Consider the following 16,462-nt stretch of genomic DNA (forward strand, 5'->3'; position numbering starts at 1 on the left):
ACGAGCAAGATAACACTGCATTAATACGACACAGTGCCTTATGCACCATTGGGGTGCAGATAAGATATTATTGGATGTTTTACGAGTATGTAAGCTTATCACAGCCCTCGCTTTCCAATTTCCCTTAGGATGAAATATAAATAAAATATAGCAACGTCTCTTATCCGTTGGATATAAATTACACTTGACAGAGTTTTAGAGAATCCATTATTTAGTGAGAACGTTGAACGACGTCGCTACACGTTACGCCAAAGCCTGCTGATACTTAGCAACCCACTAGCCGAAATACCAGCCCAATTTGAGGGGCACGTAATATATGGGGTGGTTTTATAATGGGACGGGTCTGACGGGTCCTTGCACCCTCTTGTCCCTTTTGACTCCGTGCCCTCGGCTGACATTCGATAGGACGTCAGGCGTCACGACGCCTTTCAATAAACTCATCGGATGGAAATTTCAAAAGAATTTCTGTCTTTTATGACACCCTATACTGCAGATTGCCCGCTTATGAAGCCATAGACGTAAGTTATTTCGCTGGAAGAACCGTCTTATTTTATGCATACAAAGCGTATTCCTAAACACGTCTGTTTTGAGCATATTTTTTCATAATTCAATTAAATTTTAAATCCTTTGACAATGTAATCTATCTCCATACATTTAATGAAGATCTTTGCCAAATAAAAACACTTACTCAACTCAACCATAGATGGTGCTGAAAACTTGCATGTGAAAGAAGGTGTCAGTTGAAAGATATACATACATTTCCGAAATTTGAGTAGCGTGATTCTCAATCGTAGGTAGAATGGTGAATGTTACACTTTTATAAAGTGATCGCTTTAACCAGCATATGACAGGTCTTAAGCCCTGTAAACACCAAGACATCTATATTCTTATCATCCAAGTTGAGATGTCAATATAGATATATTGATAATTTGTGACACTGGGCGCTTCTTTGTTTATTATTCCTTTTATCAAACATTAAATTTATATCTTAATTTTTTTTCAATTTTTAGCATACCTATACGATACCATTTGCGAGTGTTTGACATTTTCAACGAGGAAAACTATTATATTTTCACCTAATATTGGTCAGCTGGGGAAAAAAGTAAGATAAATATCAATTACTTGCGACGATAATAACCAACTGAAAAATCAACTTTTCTTACACAAGCATAGAGAGAGAGAGAAAGAGAGAGGAGAAATCCAGGTGTGTGAACAAGGATTTGGACACAAAATGCTGTGAACAGAAAAATCATATTTGAAATTTATTTTTACTAAAACATTTAATTTTTTATAATAATAATAATACGAATTATAAAATAATAGAACGAAATAAATCTCTACTCATTGTATGCTGTTAATATAAAATTGATTTCAATATGTAATTGAATCTTGAATTAACGAGGTAATATAATATTTACGCTCATTTATTTTTTATGGGCGAAAACTTCCTTCGTATTTGCGTATTTTGACGGATCTTAGTAATCTGCGGTTCCTTTCCGCAAATTTGACCTTTTGCTCCGTAATTTTGTTCGAAAAAGTTTCCCGAAATCTAATTACCGGAAAATATATAACGAGCTTTCAAACATTTTCAATCAAAATTCTTGGTCGTGCGATTTCCTAGGAATTTTTTTAAAGTAAGCGATTTCTCATTATTTGAATGAACCACTGACGCGACGAAGGTATTAGATGAAACTAGTACGAAAGGAACTATGATGCCTGCCGAAGAAATATTCGAAATGATGAATTTATAAAATTCAACGAGCGATTTCAATTTTTTTATTAATATTATTTCAGTACATGTTACACTTTTAAACCGTCAAAAAGAATGATAAATGAATAATGTAGGTAATGAAAAATAACAGAAAAGTACACTTGAATAATACGTAATTATTGAAAAACTGAATTTTTAACAAAAACTTTACAATAGCAATATTTATTTCATCATAATTACAAAATATAGATTACGGTAGTGTGCCCTCGCTGAGTTTTCCCGTGCCGAGGGCACATTTTACAAAATTTAGTTTCTATTTATTGACTTAATGGATAGTAGGGGCTGGTTGTATAACTTTATTGCATAACATTAAAAGTGCTTTTGACCAAAAGAGATATGTGTTATCTTGTAGTTCTCTGTGTGTAAGTTGTGATTTATGTGAATTGATGTGCGGTAATTTATTGTGTCATGTGTACGGTAACAATAATAATTTTATGAAATATCGCATAAGAATCCAAAATTTATTTCATTTATTTGTTTATCACTCGCGATATTATGATTAATCAGAATACATCATCGACATTTAATTTATATCCGCTCCGTACGTGGAGCATATAGATTTAGAGTCTACTAACTACCTCCAAGCTCTTTAGTCGGCTGCCAGCTCCTTTACATCCTCCCAGTCATGTTAGGTTTGCGTCCCGTTCAGACAAGAACTACCGACCAATTTTCATCAGTGGATGTCCTGGGTCGCGAGAACCCGATGTCTTGTGAAGAAATGCATTCCTTTAATTTTGAATTTAAAAAGTGTTCCGCCGATAAAACAGAGTGCGACAGAGAAAAACCAAGATGGCGACTTTACGTCAGTTTTGAGAAGGGCTTGATACGCTTATGTGTCGTTTCCTTGTTTTTACAGACCGACACGAGTTGTCTAATATTATAAATCATTTTATTTATAATATTTAACTTGTAACATGTAAGTTGAGAGTAACAGCAAAACTTCAATATGTACTAAATTTATGAATTTCGTTAATTCATTCGGCAGTCACTTTGTGGTAAAAATATCTATCCGTTAAGTATCCGTTTGGTATATTTTGGTGCGATAATTTATATATGTGTATATATATATATATATATATATATATATATATATATATATATATATATATATATATATATATATATATATATATATATATATATATATATATATGCACAATATATAAGTTACTGCCGTACAATCACCTCACACCTCCATTGTTTTATGATGGGTACCAGGAAATCATAAAGCAGCAACTGAGGTTTTCCCTATTGCAAAGCGTCACCAAAAACAGAATAATAAGAATTACCGTGCAAAGGGGTGTCGAGGTTGAGGAACGGAGGGCAAAAGACCCACGGGGTGAAAACAGCTCCGAGGGTTGCCATATTGTGACACATTATGCTAAATATTAAATGAAAATTTTGCGATTTGCAATTCTCTCGTTTTTCATTACTGAAATTCTCGGCTGAGGGAGCTGAATATTTTGCGACCCGTTTCGTATTCCCGGCCATTGTTGTTCAGTTAACGTTCTCCAAAAGGGTTTTCTTTGCCCGCTATAAATAGACGATTAGTTTCAATGCACGATATATAATTTCGGATATTCTACTCATATCGCTCACTCCTTTCAAGAACGTCATATTTCAAAAATCGTCAATTTTCAGTTGTGCATGTTTTCGGAATGCCCAAAAAATGTACTATATCCCAGCAAAAGAGGCATATTTTAAACTTAATATTTACCCGCTACAGGGCAGAAAGTGTTGTTTTTGCATTTCAAAGAAAAGGTATTGTTTAATTCTTTTTTTAAATATAATAAATATTTTTCAAATGGAGAAAAAACCTTCAAGTTTTGCCTAAAAACATCTGTTGCACAGTAAAAAGTTCAATAAGTGGCTTGATATTAATTTTTAATACATTGTATTATATTTTTAAAATTTAAAAACGTTCTCCTGAAAAATCAAGTTTTTTGATTTATGACGTTCTTGAAAGGAGTGAGCGATATGTGAATATTGTAATTTATAATTTCCAATTTCCTTCAAATTAATTTAAACGTAAAGATGTTTTATAATATCGATTTGACAGTAATTAATTAAGCAACTTAACGAGATCTCAATTTGTGTGTGTCCAAATCCTTGTTCACAAATGTGGGTTATTTTTACACATTGTTATGTGTTTATAAAAATAACTCTTAAGTTGAGAAACCCAGATTTGTGAACAAGAAGCACCTTTTAAATCATGTTTTTACGCGTCTCCCAGTATGTAAAATAATCTGGTAAGGATCTTGCATACGTTTAAATAAAAGGGTCTCTGCTAAATAAAAGCTTTCTCAAATTAACTATATATGCTGCGATGAACTCAAGCCCGGAGTGGCATGAGATTTATGATATGTATGAGTTCCAAAAATGTGTGATTGTGTGTGTGTGTGTATTAAAGGTAGCAATGTGTCAAGTTACAAAATTTTAGATGGTCACTGTTGAAAAATTTTAATATTAAAAAAACATAAATTTACTAACTAATGAACTAACCTACACGCCGCTTCACCGCAGGGGTAGGCAGAGGGAATAGAACGCTGCGTCAATCTGTCTTTGCAAACAATCTTCGCCTCTTTCACATTTATGCATCTCCTCATACGTACCCGCCGATTATTCCGTCTCCTGATCTGATCACTTTAAAGTATAATATTTTAAATACTTGATCATGCCAACTTGAATATGAAAAAATATTAGTATTAAATATTTTTACATAAATTTTAGGTTAAAAGGGTAGGCCAGAGTGTAAGGGGGCTTGTGCACCACCCGGAATTTTACCGTCCGGCAGTCCGGTTTTGAAAAATAAAAGCGACTACGACAGTTTAGCGTGATCGAATTTACGCGCAACGTGTTCACGCACCGTTCAAGAGCTCCGATCCGAATAAAGATGGACAAAAGCACAAGCCAATCATCCGTTTTATATGCTAACTGAAGTTCCGGACGGTAAAATTCCGTGTAGTGCACAAACGCCCTAACTAGGCCAAATTAGTATTTGCGTACACACACGTCCAGTAAAAAACTAAAACGATGCGGTATTATAGTATTGTATGTTCCAGTTGAGCTTTGTGGGATTCATTGATACCTATTCCGGGATAATAACAATAGGTTCGGTGACTAAAGCAAGAACGGATAAACGGACCGATGTACCAAGCTCTAGGATTTAAGTATTTTGCTGTACATTTCAGAATGTGATAATGTATGTACACAATGGTATTAAACGAAGCCGTACGTATCCTAGTGCTAGTGATGGCGCAGTAGATTCAATATTGTATTATACATAATTTTAATGTATGATAATTGACTTGTGTGTGTGTGTGTGTGTGTGTGTGAGAGAGAGAGAGAGAGAGAGAATTACCGGGGCATCTGACACCTTAACGCTTCCCATGATTAGAACAAACTCTTAACAAAGTTCCTATATTTATCGTTCATCAAAATTGGTTAGCGATGAATATGGAGATGAAGATATGTTTTACTTGTCATTTTTTAAGCGTTATGACCATTCAACATTGTCAGTCGGCATTTATATCGTAGTGTGTCTCTCGTTTCGTACAATTTGTCTTTGACTTGAGCTTTGATCTTGCGCCTTTCCCCTTTTACTTCCTCCAATCCCCTTTCCACATATTTTTACAAATGTGGAATTTTGTAACAATAACTGGTTTTGTATTACTCATATATCGCTCACTCCTTTCAAGAACGTCATTTTCAAAAATCGTCAATTTTCAGTTGTGCATGTTTTCGAATGCCCAGAAAATGTATTATATCCCAGCAAAATCGGCATATTTTTAACTTAATATTTACCCGATACAGGGCAGAAAGTGTTGTTTTTGCATTTTGAAGAAAAGGTATTGTTTAATTATTTTTTTTAAATAAACTAAATATTTTTCAAATGGAGAAAAAACCTTCAGGTTTTACCTAAAAAGATCTGTTGCACAGTAAAAAGTTCAATAAGTGGCTTGATATTTATTTTTAATACATTGTATTATATTTTTAAACTTTAAAAACGTTCTCCTGAAAAATCAAGGGTTTTTATTTATGACGTTCTTGAAAGGAGTGAGCGATATGTGTATAACTTGATGTTACTTATGTTGCTCACTCCTTTCAAGAACGTCATAAATCAAAAATCGACAATTTTCAGTTGTCCATGTTTTCGGAATGCCCAGAAAATGTACTATATCCAAGCAAAAGAGGCATATTTTTAACTTAATATTTACCCCCTACAGAGCAGAAAGTGTTTTTTTTTCATTTTGAAGAAAAGGTTTTGTTATTTTTTTTTATAAATATTTTTTAAATGGAGAAAAAACCTTCAGGTTTTACCTAAAAAGATCTGTTGCACAGTAAAAAGTTCATTAAGTGGCTTGATATTTATTTTTAATACATTGTATTATATTTTTAAACTTTAAAAACGTTCTCCTGAAAAAATCAAGTTTTTTGATTTATGACGTTCTTGAAAGGAGTGAGCGATGTGTTAAATTCCAAATAAGAAATAAAAATAAAATAGAAAGTAATGCGTCAGGCTGTTCAAGTTGATCCAGAGATGGCGCATTGTACGTGGCGTTCAGTGTGAGTAATGTGATTTGTCGCCGGCAGGTGGCAGCATCGAGCGGCTGTGCGTGGCGGCCAGCGCCGTAGGGGCCGGGGCGCCGTGCCCCGTGGGCGGCGGGGGCGGAGCGCCGGACTGCAGCGAGCGCGCCGCCATGGTGCGCGCCGCCCGGGGGCTGCTGGCCTCCGTCACGCGCGTGCTGCTGCTGGCCGACATCGTGGTCGTCAAACAGCTGCTGCTGGCCAAGGACAAGGTAAGGCATTTTTCGATCTTTCATTCAATAGTCAATTTTTCATTCGGCAATTGATTTTTCTTTCGATAATCGATTTTTCATTTGAGAAACGTTTTTTCATTTGATAATCGATGTTTCAATTGGTAAACCATTTTTCATTTATAATATATAATATATTTGTTAAGCGATTTTTTCAATCAATAAACGCCTTTTCAATTGTAAATCGATGTTTCGTTTTATAATCGATTATTTTAAATAATCGATTTGTATTTAATTCTGAATTTTTCTTTCGTTAACCGATTTTTCATTTGATAATCGATTTTTAGTTTTATTATTGATTTTTCATTCGATAATCGATTATTGAACGAGAATCGAAAGCGAAATTTCTTCAGAGCTGTGACAGGTGTTTTTGTCTACTTGTGACAGGTGTTTTTGTCTACTTGTGACGGGTGTCTTTTTTATTGTTAAACACTACATATTTAAAAAATAATGAAATTTCAGAAATGGCAGTGCCATCTGTTGGACGTAACAGCAACACAGGCAATACTAATTACGCATTGCGCACAGTGGACAGTATGCTACTCAACAGCCACTGTCACTTTGCATTTTTAATATTGGTAAATATGTACCACTTTTTCTTAAAATCTAATTGAACATGTGCACAATTAGATTTTAAGAAATAATATAGATGTATTTACCAAGTAAAATTCAAATTAAAAATGGACAAATGTAAAGTGACTGCCGAATAATTTTAGGTTGCTCGGACCCTCGGTCGACTGGAGTCGGTGTCAAACTTCACGGAGTTCGTGAAGGCGTTCTCCATGTTCGGCGCCGAGATGGTGGAGCTCGCGCACGTCACTGGGGAGCGACAGAACGACCTCAAGGATGAGAGGAGACGAGCACAGATGGCCGCCGCCAGACAGGTGCTGGAGAGATCTACCATGATGCTGCTCACCTCCTCAAAGGTACAACACACATATATACACCATTGAAATCAAACATCAAACATATGTGATCAATATTTTGAGTAGGTTGATAGTGATGTATAGTGTTGCTTACTTGCTGGTATAGTAATTGTCCTGCCGAAGAGACGGGTACGTCTTAAAATCAGTAGATACAAACCTCGATGAAAGGTTATATACTAACATAAGCCATAACAATCATTCTTCAGTAACTCTTTCTCTGTCCAAGCGGCCAGACTATGGACTGTCTTTGTAAAAAATGCACCTCCTCTTATAACTTTTGAGAAACGTCTTACTATCTATCATTAGATTACTAAGTATCCGTCAAACCTCATCCTTTAGTTTTTCCTTCAACCTCCTTCCCTAAACTCCCTTTTTCCTTTGCCTTCCTTTTTATCATCGATTTGTAATTTTTTTTTTAAATATTTAAGTACCTACTATCTACCTTCTGATTGTAAACAGCCATATATGGTATTGCACATTTTAACCAATATCACTAGTGTGTTTTTGGATGGTTGGAAAATAAGCCCACCAATGTACTTATTTCTTTTCTGTACATGAAGTTTAAAGAAATAAATAATCTGAGTCATGTATTTCGTGGAGAAAAATACCACTTCTTCAATAAATTATGATGGGAAAGATAGAAGGACTGAGAGGAGCTGGCAGAAAGCATACATCGAGGCTGCCCAACATTCATGACTGGACTGCCGCAATGGCGTAGCTTGAGTAGTGACTCCGGAACGTTAGAGATTGGACCGAAGTAGCCAAAGTCAGAAGACCTGTTTTCCATGGCTATAAACAGGAATCCAACGTCTAGATTACTATTAAGAATTGCCTAGTCATTGAATTTAGAAGACTTGAATACTATCCAAGTCTATTTATTTAGCAATTATAAATCTTAATAATCGAATTGTCTTTTATGTGTTTTAGGCGTGTTTACGACACCCAGAGTGCCCAAGTTCGAGGGAAAATAGAGACACAGTGTTCTGTCAAATGAGAAGAGCCATGGACCTCATCCATTACGTGGTGAAGGATGGAGTTCTAGACTGCCAAGCTGCCCTCTCACCAAGAACACAGGTATTGGACGCTGATTATTAGTTACTGAACATTCCACCTTATGCTCATGACTGTTTGGATGACTTTAATTCCAATTACCAAATGGGTCGTGGGATGGACTTCCTATTTATACATCTTCATTGACGTCAATCTCTTCCATTGCTATCTGTCCTTGCAGGCAGTCATCCAGCCGAGAGAGCCTATTTTGGTTGTTTTATTTTCTTCTTTTCATTGTTTTGTATTGAAAGATATCTGACGCACGCCATCCATTGGCACCTTTGATGAGGCATCCTTTGGACCTTGGGCTGGTGTTCACCAAATTCAGTCATCCATTTTAGACTCTAGGGTAGCCACTATATCTGGCTCACCTTACAAGGTCTGTAGCTCATATAGTTCCACCTGACTCTTTACCGACCATTCTCAGATAAAAGATGTTGAAGACTGTAAAACATGCTGAAGAATGAATTCAATGCGATCACTTTTTTTGGGGCATACTTGAACACATCTAAAAATAATTTCCTGATTTATATGTTTATTTAAGCATTAGCTTCTGGTATCTTATAGGTATGTTATGTTCTGTATTCCAGGGTTGGGATTGCGAGGAAGCGCTGGGCGGCGGAGCGGGCGGCGGCGGGGCGGAGCGCGTGGAGCGCGGCACGGTGATGGGGGCGCTGCGCCGACTCGGGCAGCTGGTGGGGCGGGCGCGCGCCGCGCATGCGGGCCCCGCGCAGCGCGCACAGCTGGCTCGCTCGCTGGACCAGCTCATCGAGCGCACGCACGACTTCACGGACTCGGCCTACACGGGCCACACCTGCCGTCAGAACATCCTGCTTCTGTGCGACCGCACCAAGCTGGAGCTCAACCAGCTGCTCAGGGTGGCTGTCAACATGGTGAGACCATTTGCTATACAACTTTCAGCTAAAGTGACGCATGTTATTGTACATTTCACTTTTATTTTTTTCGACTCCCAACTTCTTTGTACATTCGAGTTTTTTTTTATCTGTGAGTATTTTATTTCTTACTTCTTCTTCTGTGCGTGTCCTGTCAGGTCCCCCGACGTCGACTATCACTCGAGAGTAATTATACTCGTCTTGGGTAGCTCTAAACAGCGCCTCGACGGTCTTGATCCCCGTTCAATCTCGTATGTGGTATTCCGGAGCTATGAAATCTGTCTACTGCCCACACCTTGTTGACCTTCTATTTGCCTTTTGTGATTAAGTGCAATAGCTTGTAATTCTCTCCTCTAAGCACGTGTCCCAGGTAGGACACCTTCTGGACCTTGATATCAGTCAGCAACTGTCTTCCCCTGTCTTGTTCTTTGTAGCACATTTTTGTTGCTGACCTTATGGGTTCATGGAATGCCTCTGATCGGTTCATAGAGCTTATCTCGAGGGTCCACGATTCAACTCCGTATAGTACTGACCATTTTACTAACTTTTTAATTTTCAGGATGACGTATTGCACGAGGGTGTGCCGGAGTACGGGCACGAGATGGAGGCGGAGCTGGAGGCGGCATGCGGGGGCGCGCTGGAGGCGCTGCGCGCGCTGTGGGCGGCGCTGGTGGGCGCGGCGCGCGCGCAGGCCGCCGAGCTGGGCAGCGCAGCCGCGGGCGCCGCCAAGCACGCGGCCGAGCTGCGCCACCGCCTGCACCCGCACGCCGACCTGCTGCTGGAACATATCGACCACATACTCGAGGTTCGTACGGTCCGACTTCCTTCCTTCTATTATTGTCGGCGTTCCATCTTCTAGTGCCATCATCAAGACTATTTTTGAAACTGGAACCTGTAAGAGAACTTCAGTGGTTAAAGTTACCGTGATCGAGCTTTGCTGGACAGTGTTTAGGGCAATTCACGAAATGGCACCGGTGTATATCTCAGAGCTCCATTATTCTGAGACTTGGAATCGGATCTAACTGAGTAACTGGACTAACTAACTACTAATCCCTTTCACTGCCTACACTAGGCAATCCATTAAATGTTCATAAAATAAAAGATCTTTGCAAGAGAGGTCTGTCAGGAAGCCTAGATGCTTTTGTATCAGATCCGGGAATGCCGTTGGGAGAGCTTTCAATATATCCTAAGACAAGCAACCCTTCCATCAGTAAGCATATCAGTCTTGGGCTTTAGGTACCAGTCCGAAGTTATATTGTATTAATTAAATATTAGTGACGAATCAAAGTAGGTTTCAAATCCATCATTCTACTTTTATAATTCCTTCCAGGTATGCAAACTGCTGAGACACGTTGCCTTATCAGAAACGTTACAAGTGACTGCAAAATTCACGGAGATCAACCTTCGGATATACGGGCCGCAAGTGGTGACGGCTGCCAAGACCCTCAACATGTATCCGGGGAGCAAGATAGCCAAGGAGAACCTGGAGGTGTTCGTGGACATGTGGCAGTGGTTGCTGTCCGACGTCACCGCCGTGGCCAAGGAGGTCCTGGAGCTGGCGCAGGGAAAGCCCGAGAAGCAGGTCTACATGTCTCTCCCTAGGCCAGGGGTAAGGTGGCAGTATGCCAAAATTCAATCCTAATTTTTACTTCCAATCATGACAAAATATTGTGAAAAATTAAGGTTGAGGTGTTGACACCAATATTTATTTGGAGATTTTTTATCTATTTGAATTTAATTTAATTAAAATAAATAAATAATCTTAAAATAAATAGAGGTGTCAACTCATGATTGGAAGTTAAAATCATCATACACATATTTGCAAATTACAATAATGTGCCCTCACTGAGTTTTTGAATACATGAAGTATATGAAGTATGAAGTTATATCTGCCGAAAATGAACTTACATTCAGGAAAAGTCAAGAACAAGTCCCTCGATTTGTACTGCATTTCAACTTTCATAACATAATTTTCTCGACATTCCATTTCTTTTTCTTGAGGAAGTTCTAGCATATTTGTAAATTTATTACAGAAACACGGAACGACAAGTAAACCTTTGAAAGCCGTCAGACTGGACTCGGAGGAGCAAGCTAAAATTGCCAAATCTGGACTGGAGATGAAAATGATGTCTTCTGAAATGGATGCAGAAACTGACAAATGGCAAGAAAGCGGAGCTGCTCTCGAGGAAAATAATGACATCGTCAAGAGGTAAATAGAGCTGCATCATTCCCGATTATCCCTTTATGTGCCAGGGGGTATATAAGTAAGGCTGTTCCGAGTGGGCCGTTGCATTTTAAGAAAAGTAAAATCTAACAAAATGATATTTTTTTGTTAATATAATTTAACCCTATAACACGGTACTTGTTTCAATGTACCATAATATGAGACTATCGTAAAATGTACGGCGATAAGAAAAACTCACATTTTAACAAAAATATTTAGTCAAAACTTTTAAAAATAGGTTCCACATGTTTTTAGAGAACTTTATATAAAATATGAACACAAAATATTGGAAAAAACTAAGGTACATGCTAGTTGTCACTACATTCTTTACATGTGTTGCCTCGGTGCTCCCCACAGATTTGATGTCCGTCGTAAATTTTACGAATATCCCGTTATCGAGGGTTAAAGGATATTATGACTTACCAAATATGTACACTGTATGGTGTTAAATATATATACATGCATTCTATATGTGTTGTCTAGCATATCATATCAATAGGACATAAATCGTTTTCGCACAGTAGACTAGATTATAAAACATTTTGTCATCTCAACATGGATGATGAAGAAAATGAAAGTCTGGACAGTAGACCTGTCATTATTTGGTTTAAATAATAGCTGTGTGTTTTTTTTTATATTTCAGAGCAAAGAACATGTCTTCCATGGCATTTGCAATGTACCAATTCACAAAAGGAGAGGGGCAATTGAAGACTACGCAGGATCTTTTCACGCAAGCGGAATATTTTGCGGAAGAAGCGAATAGATTATACAAAGTTGTACGACAATTCTCATATCAGGTACTTGCAACCTATTATTGTTGAGTAAGTAGACAAAAGAGGTGACGTAAGTGTTACAAAATGGTTTGAGGGCACAAGGAGGGAATAATGGAAGCGGAGAGTATACTGTTTTAAGTCCCTTTTAAACAAAAAGAACAGATAAAAAATTTGACCGCCATCTTGCATTTCTTGGCATGGGGAAGGATAGAATGTATCCTATTTAATAAAGATGTTGTAATGTTTGTGGATGTTGAAGATACTGAAGCGGTCGAAGAGTTATTACATTCAAGAAAGGTGATCAATTTCACGACTGATTACAGATTGCTTATCTCAATCCTGACATCTGAAAGTCCAAAGACACGCTGCTCAAATTTTTGGAACTCACATATTTCATATAATTCACATGTCCTTTCATGTGTGAGTTTTATTTAGTAGAGACTCTTATTTAAATGTTTAGAAGATCTTTCCCAAATTATTTCGCATACTGAGAGATGCCTGAATTGAAAATTGATTTTTAATTTTTATGTAGCTTATAATTTTACCAGTTATTTTATTCATAACGTTTTGGATGTATCCAATTTTTTCATATTTTATAAATCTGGTTTTCTCCATTTAGTAGTATTTTTACACTTTGACATCTCAACATAGATGAAGAAGAATTAATATATATTGTTCCTATTTAACATTTCTGGCTGCCATCAAATGATATGGTTACAATGTACATTCTCGACTCTCTGTAACCATATCAGCTACCACCATGACTAGAATGTTACATGGGTTGGCTTTTATAACTAACTAACCATCATGCAGCTCCTCCGCAGGGGTAGGCAGAGAGCATAGAACACCACACCAATCTGTCTTTGCACACAATATTCGCCTATTCGGCATTCATACATACACGCCGATCATTCCGACTCCTGACCTGACCACTTTTAAGTATTTGAAATACTTGATCATGCCAAGTTTTTCTCGGTCTTCCATTACTAACCATATTTCCCTCATAAATTTGTTAACTATTTGCCTATTATGAAGATGAACATTATATCGTGGGTGTACTGGCAAAGAAAGTCAAAACTATGAAATTTTTACTTATTTAAAGTTTATAAAGTTTTCAACGTTCAAGAAACTGGCAAAATACACTTAGTAGTTTGAAATGTCATATTTAAGAAGTTTTAAAAGTAAATTCAGCTTTAAGTTTAATAGCGGGTATTTTATTCAGACTAAAAGCTTTAAATAACAGGGATTATTCCCATCACCATCCTTACCTTCACAGCGAATGTGAAAATACCTTTTTCCTTCATTGTGTTCTTATTTTTGTTTACATATCGTGGGTATACTGGCAAAAAAACGTTAACTCGAAAATATATTTTTTTTACTTAATGATACATATTATAAAGTTTTCAAAGTTCTATAAACTGGCAAAATACACTAAGTAGTTTGAAGTGTCATATTTATGTGGTTTTAAAAGCAAATTCAACTACATATTTAATATATTAAATAGTGGTATTTACTAAGTAAAACATGAATTTTAAAAAAAAGGGATTTTATGGTTAACGTTTTTTGCCAGTATACCTACAATATTATACTGGCCCTTTGATTTGATTGCTCCTTGCCTATATTTTACTATGTAATTCATGAAGTTGTTTTGCCACGCAGGTGCCAGCTGGAAGTAGTAAGAAGCTTTTACTGGAACACTTGGACAAGGTCCCCACGTACGTGCAACAGTTGCAGTTCACAGTGAAGGATCCAACAGTCGGGAGAGCGGCTACCTTTAGTAAAGTGGATAATGTCATCCAGGAAACCAAGAACTTGATGAATATCATTAGTAAACTCGTTACCACGTGCTTCGACTGCGCCAGCAAGGTGAACATCCCCGGTGCCTTAGTTAGAGTAAATTACAGTAGGTGGGCACTTTGGCTTGCCATATTTGACATCCAAGGAGGCTTTGGTTGTCAAATTTCCAAACACCAATGGCCAAAGTGCTCTTTGTTTATTATTTATTTATTAGCACCATATTAGGGCTTCAAAACCAGTCAAAATCGAAACTGATTAACGGGTATTTCATTTGTTTTCTTCAAAATTATTTCAACTTTAACTGAAGATGAAATTTTTGATATCCATATATGAAATTTTTATTTTATTTTGTATTTATTTAATTTAATTATGATTTTCTTATTATTTCAGTTTGGTTTATATATGCCCGTAAGAGTTGATTTAAGTTGGACGCCAAATCTGACAAAAGCAGATATCCATAAAAGCTGCAATGCCATTTCAAATTAAGTATGAGTTATTGCTAATGCATCATATTGCAAGGCTTAAACTTGAACCTAATAATCAGCAAATTTAAAATGTTTTCATCAAAATATTAAAAATAACCTCGATATAACATAGAATCAATAACTAACCATGCACATTATTATTATTGTTTTTAATATATGCCTCCTTAGTGTAGTAATTAGCACTAACTGGATTTGAGGGAGCCGATTTTAAAATGGAAGATAATGCATGAACCCTTTAAGTGCCAGGAGGTATTAGTAAGGCTGTTCCGTAAAATATATGATGATAAGAAAAACTCGCATTTTACCAAAAATGTTTATTAAAAACATTTAAAAATAGGTGGTTCATGTTTTTTGAGAACTTTATATAACATACGAATATAAAATATCATTGAAAAACTAAGAAATATGCAAGTTGTCACTACATTCTTTACATGTGTTGCCTCGGTGCTCTCCACAGTTTAGATGTCCGTCGTAAATTTTACAAATATCCCGTGATCTATATTAAATATTTTATGAAGACATACCAAATATGTACACTGTGTGGTGTTAAATATGTATATATGTGTTTCATATTTTAAATTATTAAAATTGCTGCTTGATTATACACAATTTTTTTATGGCCGGCCTGGCAAGCACGGCATTGGAAAGCGCATAAACACGCTTAAGACAGATAACCAGTTAGTGTTGATAACTTTTACATTGCTTCTACTCAGTAATAAATAATTCACTCAGTTTATTTTCATCTCCCTGACAAAACGGATAGGTTTTTTAAATGCCAGTCATGAGAATCGAAAGTTCGATTTAAATGCTGCATTATCTATTGTGGTGTCATATAAATACGTTACACCAAGGGCAAGGATGTATGTATTCTTACACACTCTCCTTGTCATTCATTGTCCACTTGGTGCAATACCTGTGTAATACCACTCAAAAAATTAAGTGGTTTTACACAGAGTTATCAATGAACGATAAGGACAATGGTATATTTCCGTACCACAAAGTTAATAATGCTTTTAAAATACAAAATATCTTTGTATTCACTTACAAGGAAGCTATTTATTATCTTTTTAAATTTAAAGTCTTTAACAGTAGGAAATAATGTTTATTTTGTAACAACTAATGAATTTACAGCTACTTATAGATATTCGATATAGATATAGATATATGTCCGCTTCCGTAGCGTAATGGTCAGCTCGCTCGGCTACCATTCTGGAGGTCCAGGGGTTTGATTCCCAGGGGGGGGTGATAAGTGATATTTTCACTCTAATATTTATTCAGTATTACCCTGGACTGGAAAGCGGAGGGCTGATCACCTTTCCTTCATATGTCGACAATCAAGAAAACACTTTTTATATGATGCAGTGCCCTATGCACCATCCGGTGCGGATAAGGGTTTGAAGAAGAAAGAATAGATATTACCTGTCAGCGTTTGGGAATTATTTCATAAAAAAATCTGCACTGCGTGTGTGTGTGTGCGTTACAAAATTGGCTAGTTTTCATAAATGCTGTAATTTTTGACAAAGGTCTGTTATTGTGTCGCTACATATTGCTTGGTTTTATTGCTAATACAGTCAAATCTGGATATAATAGAGCCCAAAAAATGGGGACATTTTTCTCTTGTAAAGAGATCTCTCTTATATCCATGCTTTGTTTTACAGAGAGGTAAAATGACAGGACCTTAAGTCAGTTCTCTTTAAAAGAAGTTCTTACGTTCAGGCCTCTTATA

General features: G+C 36.7%; 1 protein-coding gene across 1 annotated transcript in view; it reads left to right on the plus strand.

Annotated features, from left to right (window-relative positions):
* alpha-Catr (alpha-catenin related) overlaps positions 1-16,462 on the plus strand; it is a 148,575-nt gene that overhangs the window by 123,266 nt on the left and 8,847 nt on the right. Inside the window, exons 3-11 of the mRNA XM_088257695.1 lie at positions 6,365-6,570; positions 7,305-7,514; positions 8,442-8,588; positions 9,155-9,457; positions 10,017-10,262; positions 10,788-11,066; positions 11,491-11,666; positions 12,325-12,478; positions 14,114-14,320. Coding sequence (XP_088113821.1) covers positions 6,365-6,570; positions 7,305-7,514; positions 8,442-8,588; positions 9,155-9,457; positions 10,017-10,262; positions 10,788-11,066; positions 11,491-11,666; positions 12,325-12,478; positions 14,114-14,320 — 1,928 coding nt within the window. The remainder of the gene's footprint in view (positions 1-6,364; positions 6,571-7,304; positions 7,515-8,441; positions 8,589-9,154; positions 9,458-10,016; positions 10,263-10,787; positions 11,067-11,490; positions 11,667-12,324; positions 12,479-14,113; positions 14,321-16,462) is intronic.

The sequence above is a fragment of the Brachycentrus maculatus genome, unplaced genomic scaffold (assembly GCF_059751285.1).
Source record: "Brachycentrus maculatus isolate JH-2025_06_01 unplaced genomic scaffold, ASM5975128v1 h1tg000005l, whole genome shotgun sequence".
NCBI lineage: Eukaryota > Metazoa > Arthropoda > Insecta > Trichoptera > Brachycentridae > Brachycentrus > Brachycentrus maculatus.